A 24,376-nucleotide genomic window follows, 5' to 3' on the forward strand; every position below is an offset into this window, starting at 1 on the left:
AAGGGTTAATTCTTTTGTTTTGTTTTGTTGTAGCCTTTTACCAAATGCATCCATGCACACTGGCGTGCGCAGAAGTAATAAACTTATAAATCTTGAAACTCAATTTTGTCCAATATTTTACAAGACTGTGCCTCAGTGTTGGATCGGTAAACTGATGACTGCTAGAACCTAAACCACGTTTGGGGAAGACAGTACAGTAAAAGGACTTCAACAACTGCTGAAGACGGATGGAAACTACAGTTATGGAACAGAGTGTAGACACCCTAAAAGGCAAAGCCGATGAACAAAGTGATGTCGAAGATGAGAAACGCAAGAGGACATTGACTGAAAAGGGACAAATTCTTTATGAATCGACCAGACAAGAGCTCAGTATTAAACTTGAAACATTATGGAAAGATGTTCAACTTCAAATTGACAATAGCAATGCATGTTATGGTGACCTCATATTATTAAGAATTTGTGAGAAAGAGCTAACCAAATCCTTTGCTGAGTTTCAAAACTTGCAAATGAACTTGCTGCTTATTTGTCCAGGACAGGTACAGAAGAGAGTAAGCAAGATTTAGATTCTCACAATCTGAAAGTGTACAGCTTGAGGTTATCAGTGGACAGTGCTGCTAAACACGTTGACAGCTGTATTCAAGAAGCATCGGAAAAGTTCTCACATCGGACTAGCAAAACGAAATCGGAGAGTAAGTCAAAAGGATCTGATTCTCATTCGTCAACAGGTAGTTCACTCCTTGCTAAAACACTTGCAAAGGCTGAAGCTGCAAAGGCAGCTGTTGAGTTTGCAGTAAAAGAGGCAGACATTCTTAGGCAGCAAGCATTGATTGACGAACAACAGCAAGTAACCGCAGCTCAGGCCATAAGGAAGAAAGCTGAACTCCAAGCAGAGTGCAAACTCTTACAGCAACGAAAGGAAGCTGCACAAGCTGAGGCAGAAGTTAACGCTTTACGTGCCACCTCAGTTTCGAGTGATGTACAGAAGTCAAGTATTCAGTTACCTGCTGAAAATTCACAGGAACGGACACGAGTGTATGTATCACAGCTTAGACAAATGTCACAAGATCAGAACAATCGGACACAACGCGACCGTGCTGGTGCAGAGTCACTGCTTGATCGTCAAGCTAGTACTAGACCAAGGAATAGACCACTTGACCCAAATGCTCCAGTTTTTCAGTCAGCTGCACCATTTGTAAGTACTCAAGAGTGTCAAGCTGAAGACTTTTCACGCTTTCTTTTAAAGAAAGATTTGCTGCTGTCTAGACTGCGATATTACAATGACCAGCCAGAATCATACAGTATTTGGAAGTATGCATTTCAGAGTGTGATGGGCGAATTGAGAGTAACACACATGGAGGAACTGGACTTATTAGTAAAACGGTTGGGTCCAGAATCAACAAAACACGCCCTAAGTCTAAGAGCATCTAATGCTCAGGACCCCCAGAAGGGACTTGAAAGATTGTGGCAAAGACTTGATGAGCGATATGGGTCACCTGAGATGGTGGAAGCATCTCTTAAATCTAGGTTGACCAACTTTCCGAAGTTGACAAACAGAGATAACAAGAGACTTTATGAACTTGCAGATTTACTTTGTGAGATAGAATCAGTAAAGAGCTGTGAGAAGTATAGCTCAATGCTTGCTTACTTTGATTCATCCACAGGGGTGAATCCGATTGTACACAAGTTGCCGTATTCTCTACAAAAAAGATGGACGACTCAAGCATTCAGGTATAAAGAACGCCACAGTGTCTCTTTTCCACCTTTTGCAATTTTTGTCGAGTTTGTGCAGGAGTCAAGCAAGGTCAGAAATGATCCGAGTTTTGTGTATGAGTCAGGCCAGAGTGTTTCACTCCAGAAAGAAAAACCCTACCTGACACAGAAAACAATAAAGCCTGCGATCTCGTCAAGGAAGACAGAAGTTCAACAGTCGCAGAAAGAAAATAGTACAGAAGAAGTAGTTTTGTGCCCCTTGCACAAGACGAAACATTCTTTAAATGAATGCAAGGCTTTTCGAGAAAAACCTATTGAAGAGAGGAAGGAGTTTATCAAAAGACATCGACTTTGCTACAGATGTTGCATGGCAACAACACACATTGCCAGGATGTGTAAACAGCCAGGAAAATGTTCTGTGTGCAATGACCCTAGACATGCAACAGCCCTGCACATAGACTATCCTCCCCCTGTCCAGAGTGATAGACTGATGGATGACAATAGCGGGGAGAAGGATCAGACAATAGTTAAAGGTGGGATAAGAGATCCTGTTTCCTCCAAATGTACACAGATATGTGGGGAAGCATTCAGTGGTAAATCTTGTGCCAAAACAGTCCTGGTGAATGTGTATCCAAAGGGCCAACCTGAATTATCAGTGAAGATGTATTCGTTACTTGATGACCAAAGTAACTCAAGCTTGACAGTGATAAAGTGCGTTATACACTTTCCTCATGTGCAGGTGTAGTGGAGACTTCAGGAAGGAGAGGCAGTGGTTTTGTAGTTGAATCAGTAGACAGCGGGGTCAGTTTTGATCTTCCAACGGTCATAGAGTGCAATTCAGTTCCTAATCAGAGGGATGAGATACCCACCCCTGATGTAGCTTTGCATTATCCGCACCTCGTCGACATTGCAGATGACATTCCCCCAGTTGATGAATCTGCTGACATTCTATTGCTCATTGGTAGAGACTTGATTCAGGCACACCATGTCTATGACCACCGCATTGGACCAGGCAAAACCCCATATGCTCAAAAGCTACCTTTAGGTTGGGTGATCATTGGTGAAAGTTGCATAGGCAAGGTGCACGAACCTGACATTGTGAATGTTAAGAAGGCATACCTCTTGAAAAATGGACGCACGTCTCTTTTCAAGCCGTGTCCGAACTCGTTTGATCTGAAAATAAATATTTCACAGGATATTCTGTCGCCTGAAGAGATGTTAGGAAGGACAGTATTTGAGGTCACCAAAAATGATGACAAACCTGGATTATCTGTCGAAGATCACGAATTTCTTCAAATCATGGACCAGGAAATGTATAGAGGCACAAGTGGAAACTGGGTCGCACCACTTCCCTTCAAGTCCCCAAGACTACTCCTTCCTAACAACAAACCTCAGGCTATCAAACGAGCCAACACATTGGACCGTAGTATCACAAAGGATGCAGTGAAAAAGAAACATATGCTGGATTTCATGGAAAAGATATTTGAAAACAAGCATGCAGAAATTGCCCCTCCTCTAAAATCCGGAGAAGAATGTTGGTATCTACCATTATTTGGCGTATATCACCCCAAAAAACCGAATCAAGTGCGAGTCGTATTTGATTCCTCGGCTCAGTACAACGGAGTGTCATTAAACAACGTTCTGTTGCAAGGACCAGATATGACAAATAGTTTGCTGGACATTCTTATCCGATTCAGAAAACATGATGTGGCAGTAATGGGAGACATCCAACAGATGTTTTACTGCTTTCAAGTCCGAGAGGAACATCAAAATTACCTCAGATTTTTGTGGTACAAAGACAATGACCCCAACAGAGAGCTGATCGAATACCGAATGACGGTGCATGTGTTTGGAAACAGCCCATCTCCAGCTATTGCCACTTATGGGCTTCGAAAAACAGTAGAAACTGGAAAAAATACTTTTGGAGAAGATGTTGAACAGTTTGTCAAGAAAGATTTCTATGTTGATGACGGACTCACGTCTACGCCAAATGCAGACCAGGCTGTAGATCTTGTGAAGAGAACACAGCAAACCTTGCAAGAGTTTGGAAACCTAAGACTTCACAAAATTACATCCAACAGCTCACAAGTTGTGGAAGCATTCCAATCTGAGGATCTTGCTAAAGATTTCAAAGACTTGAACTTCGAGGAAAACACATTCCCTTTACAGCGTAGCCTGGGGATGTCCTGGGATGTGAAATCTGACACATTTACATTTAGAGTGTCAGATGAGGCAAAACCTTACACTAAACGTGGAGTGCTCTCAACCATCAATAGCCTGTATGACCCAATGGGTTTCGTCGCCCCTGTAATTATCAAAGGAAAGACTCTCCTCAGGGAGCTCATATCACAGAAATTGGAATGGGATGACATGTTGCCCGAGGAACTTCGACAGGAATGGGAGAACTGGAGAGATTCTTTGAGGTTACTCGAGCAGTTACAGATTCCTCGGAAGTTCTTGCCGATGTCTCTTCAAAAATATGAGAAGAAAGAAGTATGTGTATACTGTGATGCATCCGAAAAGGCTATTGCGGCTGTAGCTTATCTGATGGCGGGTGAGAAGACTGGAAAAAGACAGATGGGATTTTTGTTAGGCAAGACGAAGGTCGCTCCGACCCATGGACACACCATTCCTCGTTTGGAATTGAGCGCAGCCGTGCTAGGGGTAGAAATTGGGAATTTTGTGTGTGAGTGCTTAAACATTCCATTGACATCTGTCAATTATTTCACAGACAGCAGAATTGTACTTGGGTATATTTCTAACAAGACCAGGAGATTTTCTGTTTATGTACCCAATAGAGTAGCCAAAATCAGAAAATTGTCATCTTCACAACAGTGGAATTATGTTGCAACAGATTTAAATCCCTCAGATTGTGCAACAAGATCAATTTCAGCCAACTTAGTTGGAAACAGTTCATGGCTTCAAGGTCCGTCTCAACTCCCTGAGAAAGATCAACACACAGAGTTTAGCGAAGACGAGGAAAATAGCACAGAACTGTTGACAGAAGTGACCTCATGTGTTACCAGTGTTGTACACAAACATGAAAAGCTAGATTCTCACAGATATGAGAAATTCTCAAACTGGAAGAAACTTGTTGAAGCCATAGCACGTCTTCGTCAATTGGTGAGGAATCACAACTGGAAAACGAAACGTGAATCAAAACATGTGTGCACAGGTATTGTTGGCAGCCACGCTTACATGGCCTCTGAACATTTTATCATTCAACAAGTTCAGCATGAAGTCTATGCAACAGAGATAGACTGCATCAGATCCAAATCTCCTTTGCCGAAGGATAGTTCAATAAGGACATTGAATCCAGTGGTTGATGAGGAAGGTATGCTGAGAGTAGGTGGACGTCTCGGTCAAGCAGATTTGAGTACTGGTCACAAACATCCTCTTATTATCCCTGGTCATCATCACATTGCCACTCTCCTCGTTCGCCATTATCATGAACAAGTTAAACATCAGGGCCGACACTTTTCTGAAGGAGCTGTAAGAGCTGCAGGTCTATGGGTTACAAGTGGAAAACGTTTGATCAATTCTTTGATCTACAAATGTGTGAAATGTCGGAAACTACGTGGTCGAGAAGCCCAGCAGAAGATGGCCAATCTGCCAGTTGACCGCCTGACACAGAGTCCACCTTTCACGTATGTCAGAGTTGACACCTTCGGCCCCTGGAATGTTGTCACACGGCGCACAAGAGGAGGTCAAGCAAACAGTAAGAGATGGGCATTACTGTTTACATGCCTTGTTGTGAGAGCAATTCACATTGAAGTTATTGAAGAACTAAGCATCTCTGCTTTTATCAACGCTCTGAGGCGCTTCACATCTATCAGAGGTAGAGTAAAAGAATTCCGGTCAGATCGCGGAACCAACTTCATTGGCGCAGCAGGCATTCTCAATGTACATGTTATCAATGTTGAGGACGAGCAGATTCAGAGCTTTTTGAGTGAAAACAAAACCAGTTGGATTTTCAATCCTCCACATTCATCGCATATGGGTGGAGTTTGGGAACGAATGATCGGCATTTCACGAAGAATTCTCGACTCCATGCTCACTGATGTGTCATCGAAAAACTTTACACATGAAGTGTTGACAACATTAATGGCTGAGGTTTGTGCAATTGTGAATGCACGACCAATCGTACCTATCTCATCAGACCCAGAATCGCCAGGCATACTGACACCCTCTACTCTGTTGACTCTGAAATCTGAACATGTAGAGGAAATGGTGTCAGACTTTCAGATAAAAGACTTATATAAGTCACAATGGAGACAAGTACAGTCCCTTGCTGATCAGTTCTGGGGAAAGTGGAAGAATGAATATCTTCATACCTTGCAGCGTAGACACAAATGGTTTTCGGATGAACCTAATGTCTCACAAGACGATGTTGTTCTTTTAAAGGAAAAGAATACTGCAAGAAATGAATGGCCTATTGGTGTAATAGAGAAGGCTATTCCGAGTACAGATGGCAAAGTGCGAAAGGCTGTTGTCCGTGTTATCCGTGAGAAATCGGCAACAACATATACACGTCCAATCTCAGAGATGGTGGTGCTGCTGTCTGCAGAGAAGTCCAACAAATGACTTTATGAACATTGTATTGTTTTGCTTAACGTACTCAAGTGTGTCTATTGTGTTATTCATGCATAATTGTATGTGTGATATATTTGTAATATATCAAGCGGGGAGTGTGCCGTTACAAGTAACAGTGATTTTTTATTCCACTGGTTCTCAATCATGCGCTTCGCTTAGGACCGGAAGTGCTAGTTTTAGAACGTTCGTCGGTCGCAACAGTGACATTGGTCCGTGGGTTCCCCACATTGGTTTTTGGCATTGCATGCTATATCAAGTCGAACTTCAGCCATCCATAGTGTAAGTTTATTAATTATATCGTTAAGAACCTTTTAGATATGTTTTGGATGTAACTTATGTTATATTTTGTGTGTATTCAGTATGTGGAAATTCTAGTGTAATGTAGCATCAGGAACCACGTGTAAATTTTATGATGCGCACTTAAAATCACCAGATAGTTTTTTATAGATGTCTATTGAAGCCTAATGATTGCTCTGGCGCTTCTTTCAGTATTAATGCCATGCTAGGCTGATTCGGACTCACATGAAGTCCACCACAAGGTAGTATAAGTACCCACGTACATGTGTGTTTTCCTTATTGCATAAGGGTTAATTCTTTTGTTTTGTTTTGTTGTAGCCTTTTACCAAATGCATCCATGCACACTGGCGTGCGCAGAAGTAATAAACTTATAAATCTTGAAACTCAATTTTGTCCAATATTTTACAAGACTGTGCCTCAGTGTTGGATCGGTAAACTGATGACTGCTAGAACCTAAACCACGTTTGGGGAAGACAGTACAGGCTAGGTACAAACATATATGGACAAACATAAACCTTAAGTTCTATACGTCTTTTGTGACTATTTCAGTTTCTTTATTTGGTGATATGATTTATTGATATGGATTTAATGACGGTGTATAGCTCGCGGGACAATGGTTCTGTATGCTCTAAAGTCCTATAACATGTTCCCCACGATCTTTAAATGTTGTGTTGGTGGGTGACAGGTGCATCTATAAGATATCTATACGCCCTTTACAACACTAAACTGTCAAGCAGTGTGCGCGTCCACGTCATGAGGGCCCTTATGAGTTTTTTTTGTGAACTTCAGTTCAGTAGCAGGTATATTTATGCGCATATTGCTATCAATTGAATTGTAATAACAAAACATGTCTCAAAAGAACTTGGATAGTCCTTGTCAACTGTTGACATGGGGTATCAAACAAAATGGAACAATACATTAACATTACGAGGCTGTGAGAAACACCTGTCTTTATCCACCAACTTGTACACTAGTAACATATGACACTCTCTGCATTCACCGTCAGTAAAAGTTGTCAATTGCTGATCTGAATTTTGGGCTGATACATCGGTTAAGTACAAAAGGGAAATGCGTGTTATGTCGTACATGATGACGGGTTTCCACATGCGTTGATCTTTCACCTGCATGTGTTATTGTTGTGCTATAAAAAATTATATTTACAAACATGTATGCACGAGATAGACATGAGAGATAAGTGCACATCGTATCAAGGAGGGGAGGGGGAGAGAGGGGAAACGTGGGGGTGCACGCGCACATGTGGTTCAGTCGTCTCAGATACCGGAATTATTTGTGCAGAGTTACGTCCCTTAGACGTGCCAGAAGCCTATGGTCGTGGGTTTGAATCCCGGTTCATTGACTTGCATCATTGCTGGTTTTCTTTCCATATCAATAGGACTAAAACTGTTGAAAGCGGCGTTGAACCTACCTCTCTCGCTATAAACCTTGTGCGAACATTCGTCAATATTAACACATGTACATTCACTGGCAATGGGTAACCACCTGGAAAGTTCAATTGTTGGTCCTGTTTACTCTTTAAAATGGGAATTAATCAGCGTGTGTGTCACGAATTGAAAAAAGTAGATCTTCTTTATTTCTGTGGTGTGGTATATCCATTGTTATATTTACTGCCTTGGTATACAGTTGTACACTGTGGTGATAGGACGGTATGCACCAGTTAAACGGCTTCTCAGCCCGCGTTATCAACATCACATGTAGCACAATTACACAGGTAGAATATTGCCATGAGTACGTGCGATCCTACGTCTGTATATATGGTGTGATGATATTACATTGGTCACACACTGACATGTATACGATATACACCCTTGACCACCGTGGTCTGCAGTGTCATCCTATGTTGGTATATAAAGTGTGATGATATTACACTGGTCACACACTGTCATGTATACGATATAATATACACCCTCGACCACCGTGGTCTGCAGTGTCATCCTATGTTGGTATATATAGTGTGATCATAGTACAGTGGTCACAAAATGTCATGTATACGGTATACACGCTCGATTACCGCGGTCTGCAGTGTCATCCCACGTTTGTATATATTGTGTGACGATATTACACTTGTCACGTACTGTCATGTATACGGTATACAAGCTTGACCACAGCGGTCTGCAGTGTTACCCCACGTCTGTTTGTATATATTGTGTGACGATATTACACTTGTCACGCACTGTCATGTATACGGTATACACACTCAACCACAGTGTTTAGTTATACACCACACTGTCATAGAAGTGTGCTCACACGCTGAATGGCACAAGGGAGACTACTCCGTCCAGTCCAGGTACGCCACTCATGCCGCTCACAGTGCATGTCCGGGAGCGGGCGACACAGTCTTGGCTCGTTCAGTCATATCAACATAGCAGTGAGGTAGAATAGCCTCAATACTCGGACAAGCACGACGCAAGGGAGACAACACCTCCAGTTAAACCTCACTTGGCTGCCATCACTTTCATTAAACACAAGTAGATTTTATTCACATTTGGGCAGTCAGTAATTGTTATTCCACGCCTGATGAGCTTCGGACAAACATGGGTTTGGGTTTAATTGTATCATGTATCGGGTTTAATTGGGTTTCCATTGAAGTTCAAGAAGATCCACATCAATGGAAAATGTAGCCCTCATTGCACCGTGCCTGAATGTGGTATAAAACAGAACTACAAAGACATCACTGTGCCCAAGGACAGAGACACACCACACACTTTAACTACCCATTTAAAGTTGAGAGAAACTGATAATAAGTGTCTGTCGTTAGAGTTTTGATGACGACCTCTTACATGGGGACGTTCAGGTTTCCTTCACAACAGGATAACTTAATTCTGTTCAAATCAACATTATGATGATATGATTTTATTATACATTTGACATAATATCTTTCCTGGGGATCACTTGGTAGATTGTGTCAATATATACTCTCTTAAATAAGGAAGCAATAAAGTGTCCTCTGATAACATTTTTTTGCTTTCTTTGCTCCCAATAAGTGTCTGATGGTTTGCTAAAGGAAGATATTTCCACTCTTCAGTCAGTGCATTGCTGAGTTCCCGTAGTGTTGCCGAAAGGACAGGGCGTCGTGAGAGGGCGATCTGCAGCTCGTTCAACGTGTGTTCGATGTCCAGTGATATGCGGACAATGGTCTCCTGCTCTATGTCAGCATTAACGACCCTAGCACGATGATGCCGTGCGTTATTGACCACCATGGAGATTACGTCCGTTCCGTTGGAACCATCATATGGTCTGACGTACACATACAGAATGTCATACCTGTAGCGTATGTATTATACACAGCTTCGGTTACAAGTGCTACTTCCCTTTGTTTTGAGGACAAAATAGCTATCAACGTCTGTGCTCGGGATCGGCCGTTCAAAGAAGATCTAGCTGTATGTGTTGGTACACCAGTTTGTCGCTTAATTCCTTGTGTACAGAAATAACCCAGAGATTCGTGTCATGTTATTTGTGAAAAAAAGCGGCAAAGGGGTATTTTAACAAGTTCATATATTACCTGCACTAATAAAAGGTTTAATTCGTAGTCCAAGACGTGGAATAAGAGATGACTTATTGTAAATATACTCATAACGGGGAGCAAACACACAGCTAGCTCTGTATGTATGGTCAGACTCATTAGAATACAACTTTGTGACATACTGTAACACTAGGTTAACGCAGCGTTGGTTAACATACGGTTCTTCTGCCTCAACATGACAAAAGCCAACAGGAGATGTTCTGAATGATCCGAGACGGAGTATTGGACCTTGATGGTAGATATAATCTATTAGTTGAAAGTTACATGTGCAGTTATTGTTATTGACGCTTCTTTCCATGGTCTTACACACACAGGTAGTGAGTGATATTGTCCTAAAATTGCAAGGATCCTTATCATTATCATCATAAATAATATCTTTGTCTTTTTTCTGTTTTCTTTAAAAACTGGCAATATTGGTAGATATTTTGATGAGGAAGAACATCCAGACTATTTTAGTTGCTACATTCTATTTTTTTATTAATCATGTGCCAACATAAACAAGGTGACCACTAGCTTTGACACATTCACCTTTGATGCTTTACGTATTCCAAACCTTAAACATTGGTGTTCGTGAATATGATGAGATCCAAAAAAGGTTGACAGACCAGTTTCTGGTATTGTTATTGCAGACGTTTATTAAATGGTTACTTGCAACATGTTTTTAGTTACCCTTTAGGCAATAACTAAATAACTACTTGGGGATTTCTTCGAATACGAAATACACACATGAAGTGCAAACACGATGTTTGTATCAGATGAAATCTACCGGAGTGGAAGTTGCCCACTCCGTCGGCCAAACCTGGTCACATCTCATGTATATATAGCTCATGCTTAATTTCCTCCAGGAGAAATTCATTAACTTGAGTTTGCCATGTCTGTGACTCTGATCAAAGACCTGCAGAGACGAGGATCTTTGAACTGATGCCTTAGCTTTGATCTGATGTACCAGGCCAACTCTCGGTCAATTTAAAATCATGGACTGATTTTTTATACTAAATTATGAATATCATTACCATATGCAATAATTCGTGAAGGAGTTGCATTTGGAGTTACAGTATCACCTATGAAACAGAAAACCACACAAAACAGGCCACGATTAACAGCAGAAGAAAGAGAGCTATTGAAAGCGATTATGGCTGCTTGAAAGGGCCACACCATCAGGACACTTGCAATGAAACAACCAGATAGGACACACCAGAGACAGGACAAGGAGTGGTATAACAGGTCTCACACCCATCGAGAGGACAGCTACTTGCGAACTTTCACAACCGTTTGCATCTTTGCAACCGTTTCCTGAGTGTGAGGTTATCAGCGTCAACAGCTTTATGACCATACATCGATGGCAGCGACGTGACTGACAACCTGTTCCATGCATATTGAAGAATCCGAGGGTACCAACGTAGAGGAGAGCGATCAACTCCAGGATGCATCCCGGAGGTACAGCCTTGTGGTGGAGGAATCATATTGGTCTGGGAATCGATATGCAGTGACACAAAGACTAGTCTTGTTCTCCATGGACAATAACATTTTCAGAGGTACATGTATGAAGCGTTTCAACATGTTGACATCCGCTTTCTCCGCCAGGCCCCAAACCGCCCGTCTGACATAATACTTTCTGGCCAATTCGAACATAGCAGTTTTGTCTCGGACAGACTGCTGCCTGGACCTAGCGTCCATTGAACGCATTCTTGGACCACTTGGATAGATGGATCAAAGCATGACTCCAACAGTCTAGAAAAAATCCATATTGTTTTGTATCAGGTTGTTACACAACTGGATTATTTACTATAAATTGTTTCCATTCGGAGTTTCAGGTTCAAGTTCTAAGATAGGGCTTAGTTTCTTTAGCTCGTCAGTTTAGTATCAAACTATATGATGTGCCGCGTCAGGTGACAAACAGACACTTACTTTCTAATGCACACTGTAAGAGAGGGTCCTACCAGTAGGGCAGGACATAAACTATTCACCAATTTGTAGTTTAACTAACTTTGGAATATGTTTCGGCTTATAATCAAGACTGATTATTCAGTAGCAATATTGACTTTTTAGATTTACTAGGACTGAAATCCCCCAGTTGTATCATAAGCATAGCTTTGTAGCGTCTATCAATTATGCTCACTCATCTGCGAAAGAAATGCACGAAGGTTTGTTTAAATATACTTACTCTTGATACTATTACCTATAACTCGTTCTCCAGGATATACTAGAAACGACATTTACCCAAACTCATTCAGAAATTATATGTAATGAAATGACATCCCTTGTATACACAGGCCCATAAAGCAGCTCATTTGGTATGATCTGATCAACATCTGAACTGGAATATTGCATAATGTCAAACAGTCCATTTTCAGATAAAAGTCCTTTTCTGGTACACCTGTAAGACGGGTGAACAGTGACAGGCAAATCAGCCATGTCTGCACGCAGAATTCCGAGACCCACCCATTTGGTTGAAGATCAGTATTACTGTGGAGGGAGGTGTTTCATTCAATTGTTAACTTGACTTGATCACTGTGCAGTGTAATCTGAACGAATCTTGATATCAGCATGACATCCTTCAGGCTACAGTTAACCCCTGTTTTGGGCACTCATGTGTTGGCCACTAAACCTGTCTTCATGGGTGATAATGCTACACCTCACAGATCACGTCCTGTTTTGGAATGCTGAGTCGGAATGACATCGACACACTTGATTTTACACCAAGAATCAACAGTAACACAGGTGTACACAACTGCAAACATTTCTTCCAAGCACATTCGCCAATCAGGATCACCATTGTTGGTTAATATGCTATGCAACAAAACATACTGATACAGTTATTTGCATGGTATTAATGTGCCCTGTTTATCATGTACTATAATGTCAACGTCTTTCGTATCAGGAGCACAACGTTTCTGAGTATAAACTTTCTCCTTCATCTGGTGCTATGAAGCAGGGGACAATTGTATTAAGATAACAAAGGTGGTAACTTAACAAGAGAAGCCAACAGTTAACTGGCGCTGATTCATGATTAACAATGGAAACCAACACTAAACAGTTAAGTAGCGCTGATTTGAGGTGGGTTCCCGTTTTGACGGACGCTTTTGCTGTGGTATTGAACCTACTGGTGGCATAAGTATTCCATAAACAATAAGGGATTACATTATAGTCTGCTTTACTTTAGACGTCTAACACAGAAACAAAAGCGGTATATTGCATCAGTATGTTTTATTGCATTAATTACATCTCAGTTATTGCATCAGCAAGGAACCATATTTATCATATAATGGGTAGGTTTCTCGGCAGGATAAAGCCAACGGATAAAAACGATATCCGTTGGGGTCATATGCGGATAGAGATGCAAATATCAAACGTCAAGTAGGGACTACTTTCACTGTTTATAAACAAACATGGCATCGTCCTCGTCATTCGGCGATCGAGTCAGAATTAACTCTGCAGTAGCAGGGCAGTGTTATTTACATATCAATGCAAATTGTGGCATGACATGTGAATTGTTTGATAGGCATTATTAAGAAGATGACGTATGGATAACTGATAACGGTAAAAGGATCTATACCGAACTATCACCTTTACAGTAATTAAAGAAGTTGTTATCCATAAATATTGTGTCTACTTTGACCGAACATGCTATCCGTTTTCGCGCAAACTTGGTATAATCGCTGATTTTCAGAGCTATACAGCTATTTCTTCAGCTATGCTGGCTTACACCCAGTGGAATAACGGCATCAATTTCAGGGTTGTTTTCGGGCATTGACGTTTAACATATAAAAACAATATTCGACAATTTGCCATTGACAAAACGAACAAAATGTACTGTATCGAATTTATTAAAGAAACATCATAGATTTATATGCATATGAACAATGCTGAATGTAGAATGTCCAAAATAGCTACATTTCAGGTCTCTCGTTTTTAAACACTATGGCGTGACCAATAATCAGTGAATTCTAAAAATATACTCACTTACCAAATAACATTACTTTTCATTTCAAAGTAGTACTATTTTTCATCTGTTGGCAAACCTCGCAGCAATTTTGCACGTGGGTATCCACGTCATTGTCGGAAAACAATTCAGCGTATGGAGTCTTCATATTATTAATTGCACAAGCAGACAAGCATTAGAACTGTCACTACCGGAGTCAGAGGTCCGACTCTGGACTCAGAGATTCGATACATGGCTGAATTGATGCCGATGCGACGTTATATTTTAACTTTCTCTCTCTCATCTTTACAGAGAAAGCAGAAACTGGCTCACATTCCATATGCATGTGGTATTATTAAAAACACTATTCAATATCAAACATTATGTAAGTTAAACAATAGACCTCCCTTTACTATTTGTACATAACACCGAGGTCAATCCCCAAAACGAGGTTATCTTTGCATGACGGCAAAGCAAACACCCGGAAGTGATTTTGTAAGAATCTCCAAGGTTCAAAGGGACCTTTTTGTATATGGATTAGCTATTTTTTAGCTGCAGCTACAAACCAGGTATTTTTTTAAAAATCTAAGTGACAGAATTTTTCAGAAGAAATGTAATTGTTGTGGCGATTTCTTTTTCTCTTCAAAAGTCTGAAGCATAATTCTGTCCGGGGACAATTGAAATCCCAGACCCGCCAGAATATTGAATAGTGTCGATCTAAAATTAAAGAATGAAAGGCCACATAAGGACTATTTGTAAATATAGAATGTAGAAATATAGAAATATGTAATGTTTTTTTAGTCTTTAATAGTACAACACTTATAAAAAAATCATTCATGAAACTGACATTTGCATATATTTCTTCATATCTTCAATATATTTTTTCTGAACATATATGTTCATCGTGTAACAATTAATTTAAATATATATAATAAAATATGTAGCCAGGTTGAACAATATCAGGATTTCCTGGCAGCTTTGGAATCTCAAAACACCTGTTAACAAACATGACACAAATGCTACGAATATAACATGTTGAGGACTATGACCGATGGCATTTCAGTGCAGTCCCGAATTACTCTTGTTATATTCATATGTCAGTCCTATCTCTGGAGGCAAGTGGTAATCGATCTTGTCTCTTGAAGACTACATGGGAAGAGATCCTAGCACAAGCTACAACAAATGTTCCCCAGGTGATGATTTTCCTACGTACAGTTGAAAAGTAACAATGAAATCTGACAACCACATCTTGTTGTGGGGTACCAAGCCTTAGTCTTACATAAACCATTCATCGATCAGCAGCATTGTCCTGGGTCTTCAATCCCCCCAGATAACCTGAACGTATCATAATATGTAAATGAAGTATATTGCATTCAAAATGTATCAGTACTTCATTTTGATACTCCAAAGTTACCAAGAACCAACTGTCTATTGAGTAATATGTTCTCGCTCTCAAGTTGTTCAATGGGGTCCTGTATCTCCTTGACTGTGTCTCTCTCCACCCCACCCCCTCCTCCATACACTGACACACACAACCTCCCTTTTCCTGGAACGCAATCATCCATGCAACTACTATCCGTGACCAACGTTGCTTAACCTCGCCTGATTTGTGACTTATGCGCTGTGCCAACAAATGTTTAGGCCGATATACTGTCTTCAAATATTTGAGTTTGTCTTTTCATGTCAAGTTATTGGCAAGTTTATAAAATGGTGCATAATAGCTAAACACAATGTTTATTGATAACGATATTTATAAGATAACTGTACAGATAAAATGTTTAATGTCAGAACAAGTGAAGCATACATAAAATGTTCCCAATGTACTAAACAAGCGAAGTGTCATCCTACTGTCAACAAGTCACTCCTACTTCAATATTTACAGAACCTCGTCATTGTCCCGGGATATGGCGTACTGAGGCATCAAACAACAAATAAAACAAACATTTAGAACATGCTAATATTTGCACCAAACTATTACTCATCCACTTACTTACAGCTGCCTTGTTATTTATAAAGCATATTCAAGAAGAAAATCAGGGGAGCGTGGAGAAAATAAAAGCAGACTATAATCATATGTTAATCCTGTCTACCAAATCTTCAAAAAGGATTCCACGAATCAAACACAAGGTAGGAGAACCCGAAATGTTGTGGATAGTCAATTTTATTATTTTTTTTCCATATCACTGCAATTGCAATGCTTTTCTAAGTTGTTTCTGATGTTATGCAAATATAACATTTCTTTTCAGCGTTTTTACTAATAATAAAATACAAACATAATCATTTAGCATAGCTGAGAACAATACTGTAACTGTAACGCATATGGGTGTAGAAACAAACCTTGGCCTTGACTGGCGCGATAAGCATACAGAAACGGGGATTGAAGCTGTGGTGACCACAGTCGACGAATTACATATTTGTAGAGCCCAATAATACAAAACTGCAACATGCAATTTTCTCTCGACGTTACTTTGCATCAATCCAGCGATAAACGGTCGCGCGGTGGTTGTTGGTGTTTATGTTCGTGAGTGCTTCACATTCCAAAAGCCATGTGTGACTTGAACTTCCACTAAAGAAAAACGACCACTGGGCCTGTGTCGTGATTATCAGAATCAAAACCAACTTGCTCGTAGCCTCGTGCTTCCGGCTCTCCCACTGGACAGTCCACTTCTTCAGCTTCGGTTACTTCCCTACAAGAAACATCAACATTGTTGATAGGACATAGACAATATTATATACACCCCCTATCTTAACTGAAGATAACTAGATAACTGAAGATGGTCAGAATTCAATACATCTGGTCTTGATTATAGTGCAGATTTCTCAATCAGCATCCAGCTGATAGACGATAGTCCGATATGACTGGAAGCATTCTTTGTAGTTCTGGACAATTTGTCAAAGTGGATTTTACGGCCTACAAACACTTCCTTTGTTATACACATTATTTGGATGGCGGGTACTACCGGTAGGGCAGGACAAGATTACATTTTCGCAAACACCTGGTGTCATCACAGATTTTTAAGTTATCCAAAAACGTTTCAAACGTTTAGTGGAAGACATGTGAAGGACGTTCCAAAATTTGACGCATCAGTGACAAATGTGATGTCTGTTGCTATTCCCTGTTTAAATGTGTACCATATATTCCTTTTCACTGTCTGTTCCGGTGAACAACTGTTTTGTCTGTGCAAATACTTGTGACGGCAGGTGCAAAATGATATTAACACGGGCAAATGATTTAGTCAGATTCGAATAATGGACCCTGCTTCTGGTAGAGATTTCCTATGATTATGAAAAATGCTTTTTCTTGCTTCTATTTACCATTGCCTTCTCCAAACATCGTAGTTATGCTTATGTGCTCAAAGTAGCCTCCCTCAGTCTCCAACTTCAACTGTCCTGACCTGACTAGTGTTTACTCACTTGGTGTGTGTTAATGAGGGTGGTAGTTTGTGTAGGACGTATTGCTACATAGCGGTATAACTTAAACAATTTTTATACTATGTACTTGTATTCCATTGTTCTGATCAGATTCATTAGAGGTCCATTGCATTGTGTTTTTACAATGGTTAGTGGTCAAGCATGTAGCACTATCTAATGTAAGCAGTGATGTGGAAGTTATTATATTTAGATGCTTTTGGAGTTTAATCTGGAATCTTCTGGAAAGCTAGACTGATCCAGCACTGTACAAAACCTCCTAGAAGTGGTTTTGCTTGTATACGGGAGCAAGGTCGTTCCATTCCCACATGTCATCAAGTCTGTTCTGGAATATTGACCACTGTTGCTGCTCGATGAATATTATCATTACAGACATTTTGCTCTCACAATAACTTTTGTATTCTATACTGCCATTGTAATAGTATGGCTTATCAATTGGCTTATCTGCAGCACTTGAAATATTCAAGAAGAAACTTCAAGAAGAACTCCAGTGCGAGTTGTGCCAATTCTTAACGATTACCGCATCTATGGGAAATATAGTGCAGAACATGTTCATAAAGTACAGTAATTAGAAAAAGAAACGAAAGAGTAGAAGCAGGGTACCATTATCAAGAAGCTTGAAAGTAGAATATTTCAAAGTTCGACTGATGACGGAAATAAATACGAATGTAATCGACAGAGAGAGATCAACAGTGAAGAGAAGAGAAACGTAAATTTCTGCCTCAACCTGCCGAATGTGAATCGATGTGGTCGCATCACCAAACAAATTTAAGACAGACAACAATTAGCAGAGTAGACGTGCTCTCTCTGATCTTATATGAATAACACGTAACACTAACTTTTGCATGTATACTCAACAACAAATGTTCCTGTGACACCAATATTTTAGTGTATTTTTCAAACAAGTAAAGTTTGGTTTTCAATATTGTAGTACATGTATGGAATCAATTGGCAAAAAACAACTGCTACAGAAAAGCATGCATTCCATGCAAAAGTTGACTTTTATGCAGGCCCCGTGCATCTCACTACCTCAGAATGGGTATAAAAACATGTGCGTTAACGGGATTCCATTTGCATTGTTTAGCATCGTGCTGACAACAACCACTCAAAACAACAACAAAATTACGCAATTATTCAACATTGCGAAGTGCCACACCTGTCCGAAAATGAGCATCTGCCAGTCATTGGTATGCTTGAAGCAGGATTGAGTCAACGTGATGTTCCAAGACAATTAAACGTCCACAGAAACACCAGTTGGTGTTCATGGCAACGTTGGCAACAGGCGAATGCAGTCAGAGACCATCCCCGGAGTGGCAGGCCACGTGTAACCAATAATCGACAAGACAACTGGATTCGAACAACACACCTACGAAATCGATTCCAGCCAGCAACAGTGACTGCAAGAAGCATCCCTGGCCTTCAACGAATATCTTCACAAACCGTACGTCGTCGCCTCAGATGTGCAGGGATTGTCGCCAGAAGACCCGCCAGACGTCCTATTTTGACAGGAAAGCACCGTCAAGCACGTCTAAAGTGGTGCAGACAGCGCCTACGTTGGACGGATTCGAGTGTACCGACGTCGAGGTGAACGTTACGTCAATCGTTTTGTCATGGAAGAAGATCGGTTCGGGGGCGGCAGCGTTATGGTATAAGGGTGGGGTTACAACAAGACAGAGGACCCGTTTGATAGTGGTAGAGGGAGATCTCAGTGGACAGTTCGTTTTTGCGTCGTCATGGCCCAGGCATTACCTTTCAACATGACAACGCCAGGCCTCATATTGCTCGACTTAGTCAGGATTCAATTAAACAACGTGAATGTCATCCCTGGCCGGCTCGCTCACCTGATCTCTCACCAATCGAGCACACTCCAGGAACTTCGAAATATGCTCCAGCAGATGTGGAGAGATATCCCACAGGACTTTCAATAAGACATTTTGGCATGTTCATATTGATTTTATGAAATCAAGCATTTTCTGAAGTCAATATGGCAAATTAAACCATTTGAACACTAACAGAAGTCTTTTATCTGTTGCAAACCGAAATTGTTTCAGATTTGGTAAAAAACATAACTTTGCATTAAATCTTATTCAATGTCACAGGAACTTTTGTTGTTCAGTATATATTTAACGCCCTGAACACCCGACTCAATGATGGCTTTGCGGCCTTGCGACAAGAACATAAAAGACATTTAAAGCGACAAAACCTGTTCCATATTTAAACGAAATCTCGACTGTACTACTCTGAATCCATTATGAGAGTGAGTTGATCCATCACTATTAAACAGTGATGGCACCAGGGGTCTCTAAAGAGGTAAGAGTATCCTACACCACCGGTGGCACCGGTCACAGAAAAAAACATGCACAGTCAAGTCAATTGTTCACCCGACAAAAAACGAAAACGTATGGTACACAGTCAAAATAGGGAATTGCAATGTTTGTCACAGATGCTTAAAATTTGGAAAAGTCCTCGACATGTACACGTTTTGAAACGTAACACTGATTCACTCCTATATTTTGGCCCTGAACAACACGAACACAATGCCACTATACCGACCTTTGAAAACACGGGCCTTTGCGGAAACAGACACAGCACACGGAACTTACAACCAGAACGAAAAGGACGACTGCACACACAACCGACGTCAGTGTAGTTGTGCTGATATGACGCCACGTCGGAAAACCTGACAAGCAAAATATGCAAATGATGATTAGTCTCGTAACAACTGCTAATTATTGTTTGTTGTGAAATAAAGTCAATTATGTCATGTATACATCGTTGTGGGCGAATAATTGTCAGGTTTTCCAGATCACCTCGTGTCATTATCATTTGACAGTGGTTCATGAAAACATGCTAATGGTATGTTCAGGATGCTTTCAGTAGAGTTTTCTCATGATTATGGGATGGGTTTTTGTTTACACACCAACTTGAAAACATACACAGATATGGAGTAAACAGACACATTAAACTTCTTTTCATTTTGAATTACCATTAACCCATAAATATTTATTAATAATGAAAGTAAATACTCACTGGTGTTGTGATAGCCTGAAGAGCATCCCGGTGGAGAGCAATCCCATTTACAGTTAAGCTCACGTCCTACTCCTGAACCGTTTACAGAGTCGCAAGTGACGCAGTTCTCACGACATGGTTCACAGGCTGAACCGAAATGCTGAGGTTTACAGCCTTCAGCACAAGAGCCTGCAGCATTACATCTTTGATGTCGGCATCCAGGATTACAAGGAGAAGAACACGTCGGCCCGAACCAGCCATCCACACAACCATGGAGACACTCGGCAGTGTGTTTCTGACATCCACCTGGACAATTGTCTGACGTCATACCAGGAAATGAAAGGCATTTCTGGACTGACTTAGGGCGGCATGTTTTATTGCAAGTCTCGCCACAGAAATCCCCGTAGAAGCCAGGAACACATTCACAGCTGGACTCACAGGATCCTACACAGTTCTCACACGACTTCTCGCAGTTCACTCCATGATGTGTTGGATCGCACTCGTCACATACTCCTGTCATCCTGTTGCAGGTTCTGCAGTGACTGGGGCACGTCTTGCATCCCGCTCCGTAGAAGGAATCTCTACATGCGGCAAAACAAGCCCCACCCAGCTGGCAGTATTCCCCATCACATCCCCCTTGGCACAGGGTACAGTTGACTACCTGGTCACATGGTCTGTCACAGCTTGTGCCGTGGAATCCTGGTACACAGCCATGAGTACACTTGCCTATACCCTTTCTCTCAACTAGTGTACAGGTCGTGTATCTGCATTTGTCGCTGCATGGCGAGCTGCATTTTAATCCAAAGTATCCCTTGTCACATTGTTGTAAGCAGTTGCCCGTCGTGTCGCAGTCTGAACAATGCTGGCCCTCTGTACATCCCGCACCTGTCAAACACAGGTGGTATAGGAACTGGTGATATAAGGTTTCTGAACATTTCAAATTAACACGTCTGATGAACTAGACAGAGATGTGTAAAGGCAGACAATGTTTTCAATGAAGACGCCACTGTCCAAAAATAACGTGTCTTTTTACTTACCGGGTGGACAAATATATACACAGACACAACCACGCATATATCCAAGACACACATATCAATCATATCATATCTTTCTAACAAATAGGCAGATTAGGTGGCATTGGTCCATTTCGTGATTTGTTGGCGCGTTCACTTCTCTGTCGTTTCTTAAACATTTACTGACATACTTTTTCTACAAAAGAAACACATACAAGTAAAACCTGAATTTTGTCTTCTACGTACATTTTGTCATTAAGTCTGCAGTGATGACTTACTCTTTAACGGTTTGGTATATGGGTGTATCATCCGGTTTCTCTCATACGTCTAAAATGTCTACATCTGAATATTATAAAACACATTCTCAAACACAAAGGACGAGCAATGCACAGGTATATTTCCATGTGCAAAAATGACAGATAAAATGTCGTTGGGACATTTGTTAGTACAGTTACATGTAGAGTGCTAGGTTTGTTTAAGATTATCAAACAATCTTATTTTAAGTAGCCTGATAACAATGTTAATAAACCGGGATTATCCATACCAAACATTAAATAACATTGGTGAAACATCCTATTTCGAGAATAATTAATTTACACCGACATGTATATAAACTGAAGTGTCGCTCCAACCATATTCATCAAGTACCGTATTATTGGATGTAGTTTTACTAACTTTCAAGACATATTTGCACAATTTTTCTGAGCTATTACAGCAGTTGTTGTTCCCAAATGTTTTGATCCATAGCACATATTGGTTTAACCGTTGCTTCAAACATCCTGAAAGATCAGTTCAACTACAATTACCTACTCTGTTTTGGTACCTGTATGTGGCCATAATGGCTGTATTTGCTAGTGTGGCAGGGTAGGATTTGGATTCACCTGATACTCAACCTACTCATCCATACAATGATACCACCTGAAGTTTCTGGATATAGAGATACCAATGGCCATAGTATCGCACTTGGCCACTGTTACATAAACGGGATTCAGGTCGCAGCCTTGACCAGTGTCAATATTACACTGGCAGTAATTAGACACTCCATTTGAAGTTCTTATACTGGCTGATAACTTTGAATACATTGATAAGGAGGAAATAATAATGAACATTTTCCCATATATACCAGCATTATCCAGGCTTGACAGTATGAAAAAGCTTAGAAAGTTTTTCATAAATTTTCCGTTTCTAGAGCACTCTGTGAATGTTTTTTAAGTCATGATGTTAACAAGCTTCGGATGACCCTGACATTTGACCTGACCTTAACGCGTGGTGTTTAAGGTGCATTTATTATAAGGTTTACCCTTGAATGTCTTCTCGAGAAATAACGCAACCGGCATAAAAAGGTATGGGGTGACTTTGAACTAGTTTTGGATGCTTATTTCAAAAGATTAAGAATTGCGCATTGTACGATAGTCCGATTGTCTGTCATCAATGTTTACATTCGTCCCTCCTACCTTGTGTGGAATCAGCCATGTAGACCATAATTATAATCCAGAACAATGCCATAGTGCACCTGCAAATGAAAATGAAATAGACACACATGACTTTCATACATACTCAATACGACTAATAACAATGAACAACACCAAATATGACTGTATATGAACTGAGTCAACCAATAACACATGAAAAAGCAGCTCCTGCGGGGTCGAAATGGAATAGACCTACTTTATCTTTGTCCCTGTATTGCTGTGTGGTTCACGACTGCCTCTATCCCATGTGTATCTCGTAATGTCGGTTTTGTAAAGGTTTGCTACTCAGTTTCAACTTTCAACTTCCAGCTGTCAGTGACTGGTATGGAGTGTGTGAAGTCTGGTCAACTGATTGGATCATCTTGTTCAGTACGGTAGGCAGAACAAATATGACAGTTCTTAAAGAAGTATAAGTATGTAATTTCAAGCTTTTTTCATGTGTGTTTTCATAGCTCCACTAAATGAAGAAACAAATAAACGAAACAATTGGCCACCCTTTCTGAACCACCCTCAGAAATATGCTTATCGATTTATATTTGGGTGAATCCGATGGAGGAATTCCATCTTGCATGAGCTATCTGCATACGAGTACCTCAGTCTGTTTTGCAACTGGTCATTCACAAGTGTCGGGTGATATTGTACAAAACGAGTATTGGATATGTAAAAAGAAAAGGTTTTACAACTATAGAGTGATTGATAAATGTTTAACTGCGTAACAGTCTACTGCATCACATGACAGCGAATACTGAAATTCTGAACTTGGAGATGCAGGTAGTTATAGTGTCTGATGAGGGCAATCGCCACAACGCCCTGAGATATCCCCGCAATATCGCGACATTATGACAAAGCGATATCATGACTTGATAAAGCGAGAGAGAGAGAGAGAGAGAGAGAGAGAGAGAGAGAGAGAGAGAGAGAGAGACTGTTTGATTGTGTGTGGTGTGTAACTGCGTGTGAGTTTGTATTGTCACTTGCACGGGATTACGTGTGCAATAATGTAACAACGAGCAAACAATTCATGTATGAATGTGGTGTATATATGTGGTGTATGTATGTGGTGTATGTATGTGGCGTATGTATGCATCAGTGTATGTATCTGGTGTATGCATGCATCAGTGTGTGTATGTGGTGTATGTATGTGGTCTATGTATGCATCAGTGTATAAATGTGGTGTATGTATGCTTTAGTGTATGTATGTGGTGTATGTATGTGGTGTATGTATGCATCAGTGTATGTATGGGGTGTATGTATGTAGTGTATGTATGTGGTGTATGTATGTAGTGTATGTATGTGGTGGATGTATGTGGTGTATGGGTGTGGTCTATGTATGCATCAGTGTATGTATGGGGTGTATGTATGTATGTGGTGTATGTGTGTGGTGTATGTATGT

The 24,376-nt window shown here is 40.6% G+C and overlaps 2 protein-coding genes across 2 annotated transcripts; one reads left to right on the forward strand and one right to left on the reverse strand.

Annotated features, from left to right (window-relative positions):
- Positions 1 to 242: 242 nt before the first annotated feature.
- On the forward strand, positions 243 to 6,294 carry LOC139447899 (uncharacterized). Its single transcript, XM_071229378.1, has 4 exons — positions 243 to 490; positions 532 to 2,243; positions 2,450 to 4,264; positions 4,604 to 6,294. Exons 1-4 carry the CDS (start codon positions 243 to 245, stop codon positions 6,292 to 6,294), a joined length of 5,466 nt encoding a protein of 1,821 aa, XP_071085479.1.
- A 10,335-nt stretch (positions 6,295 to 16,629) lies between these two features.
- On the reverse strand, positions 16,630 to 23,020 carry LOC139447902 (scavenger receptor class F member 1-like). Its single transcript, XM_071229380.1, has 4 exons — positions 22,969 to 23,020; positions 20,523 to 21,386; positions 20,046 to 20,172; positions 16,630 to 16,750 (listed from the first exon to the last, which is right to left on the reverse strand). Exons 1-4 carry the CDS (start codon positions 23,018 to 23,020, stop codon positions 16,630 to 16,632), a joined length of 1,164 nt encoding a protein of 387 aa, XP_071085481.1.
- Between the last annotated feature and the right edge of the window lie 1,356 nt (positions 23,021 to 24,376).

Source organism: Haliotis cracherodii, unplaced genomic scaffold (assembly GCF_022045235.1).
Source record: "Haliotis cracherodii isolate W230 unplaced genomic scaffold, xgHalCrac1.p SCAF_7, whole genome shotgun sequence".
NCBI lineage: Eukaryota > Metazoa > Mollusca > Gastropoda > Lepetellida > Haliotidae > Haliotis > Haliotis cracherodii.

Excerpts from the sequence above, each read along its gene's own strand:
- LOC139447899 (XM_071229378.1), top strand. The coding sequence starts at position 243 with ATGGAACAGAGTGTAGACACCCTAAAAGGCAAAGCCGATGAACAAAGT. Across the intron at positions 2,244-2,449 it reads GGATCAGACAATAGTTAAAG|GTGTAGTGGAGACTTCAGGA; the intron begins GTGGGATAAGAG and ends CCTCATGTGCAG. Across the intron at positions 4,265-4,603 it reads TGTAGCTTATCTGATGGCGG|CCAACTTAGTTGGAAACAGT; the intron begins GTGAGAAGACTG and ends GATCAATTTCAG.
- LOC139447902 (XM_071229380.1), bottom strand. The coding sequence starts at position 23,020 with ATGGCATTGTTCTGGATTATAATTATGGTCTACATGGCTGATTCCACA. Across the intron at positions 21,387-22,968 it reads CATGGCTGATTCCACACAAG|GTGCGGGATGTACAGAGGGC; the intron begins GTAGGAGGGACG and ends TGTGTTTGACAG. Across the intron at positions 20,173-20,522 it reads TTCAGGCTATCACAACACCA|GTTTTCCGACGTGGCGTCAT; the intron begins GTGAGTATTTAC and ends TTTGCTTGTCAG.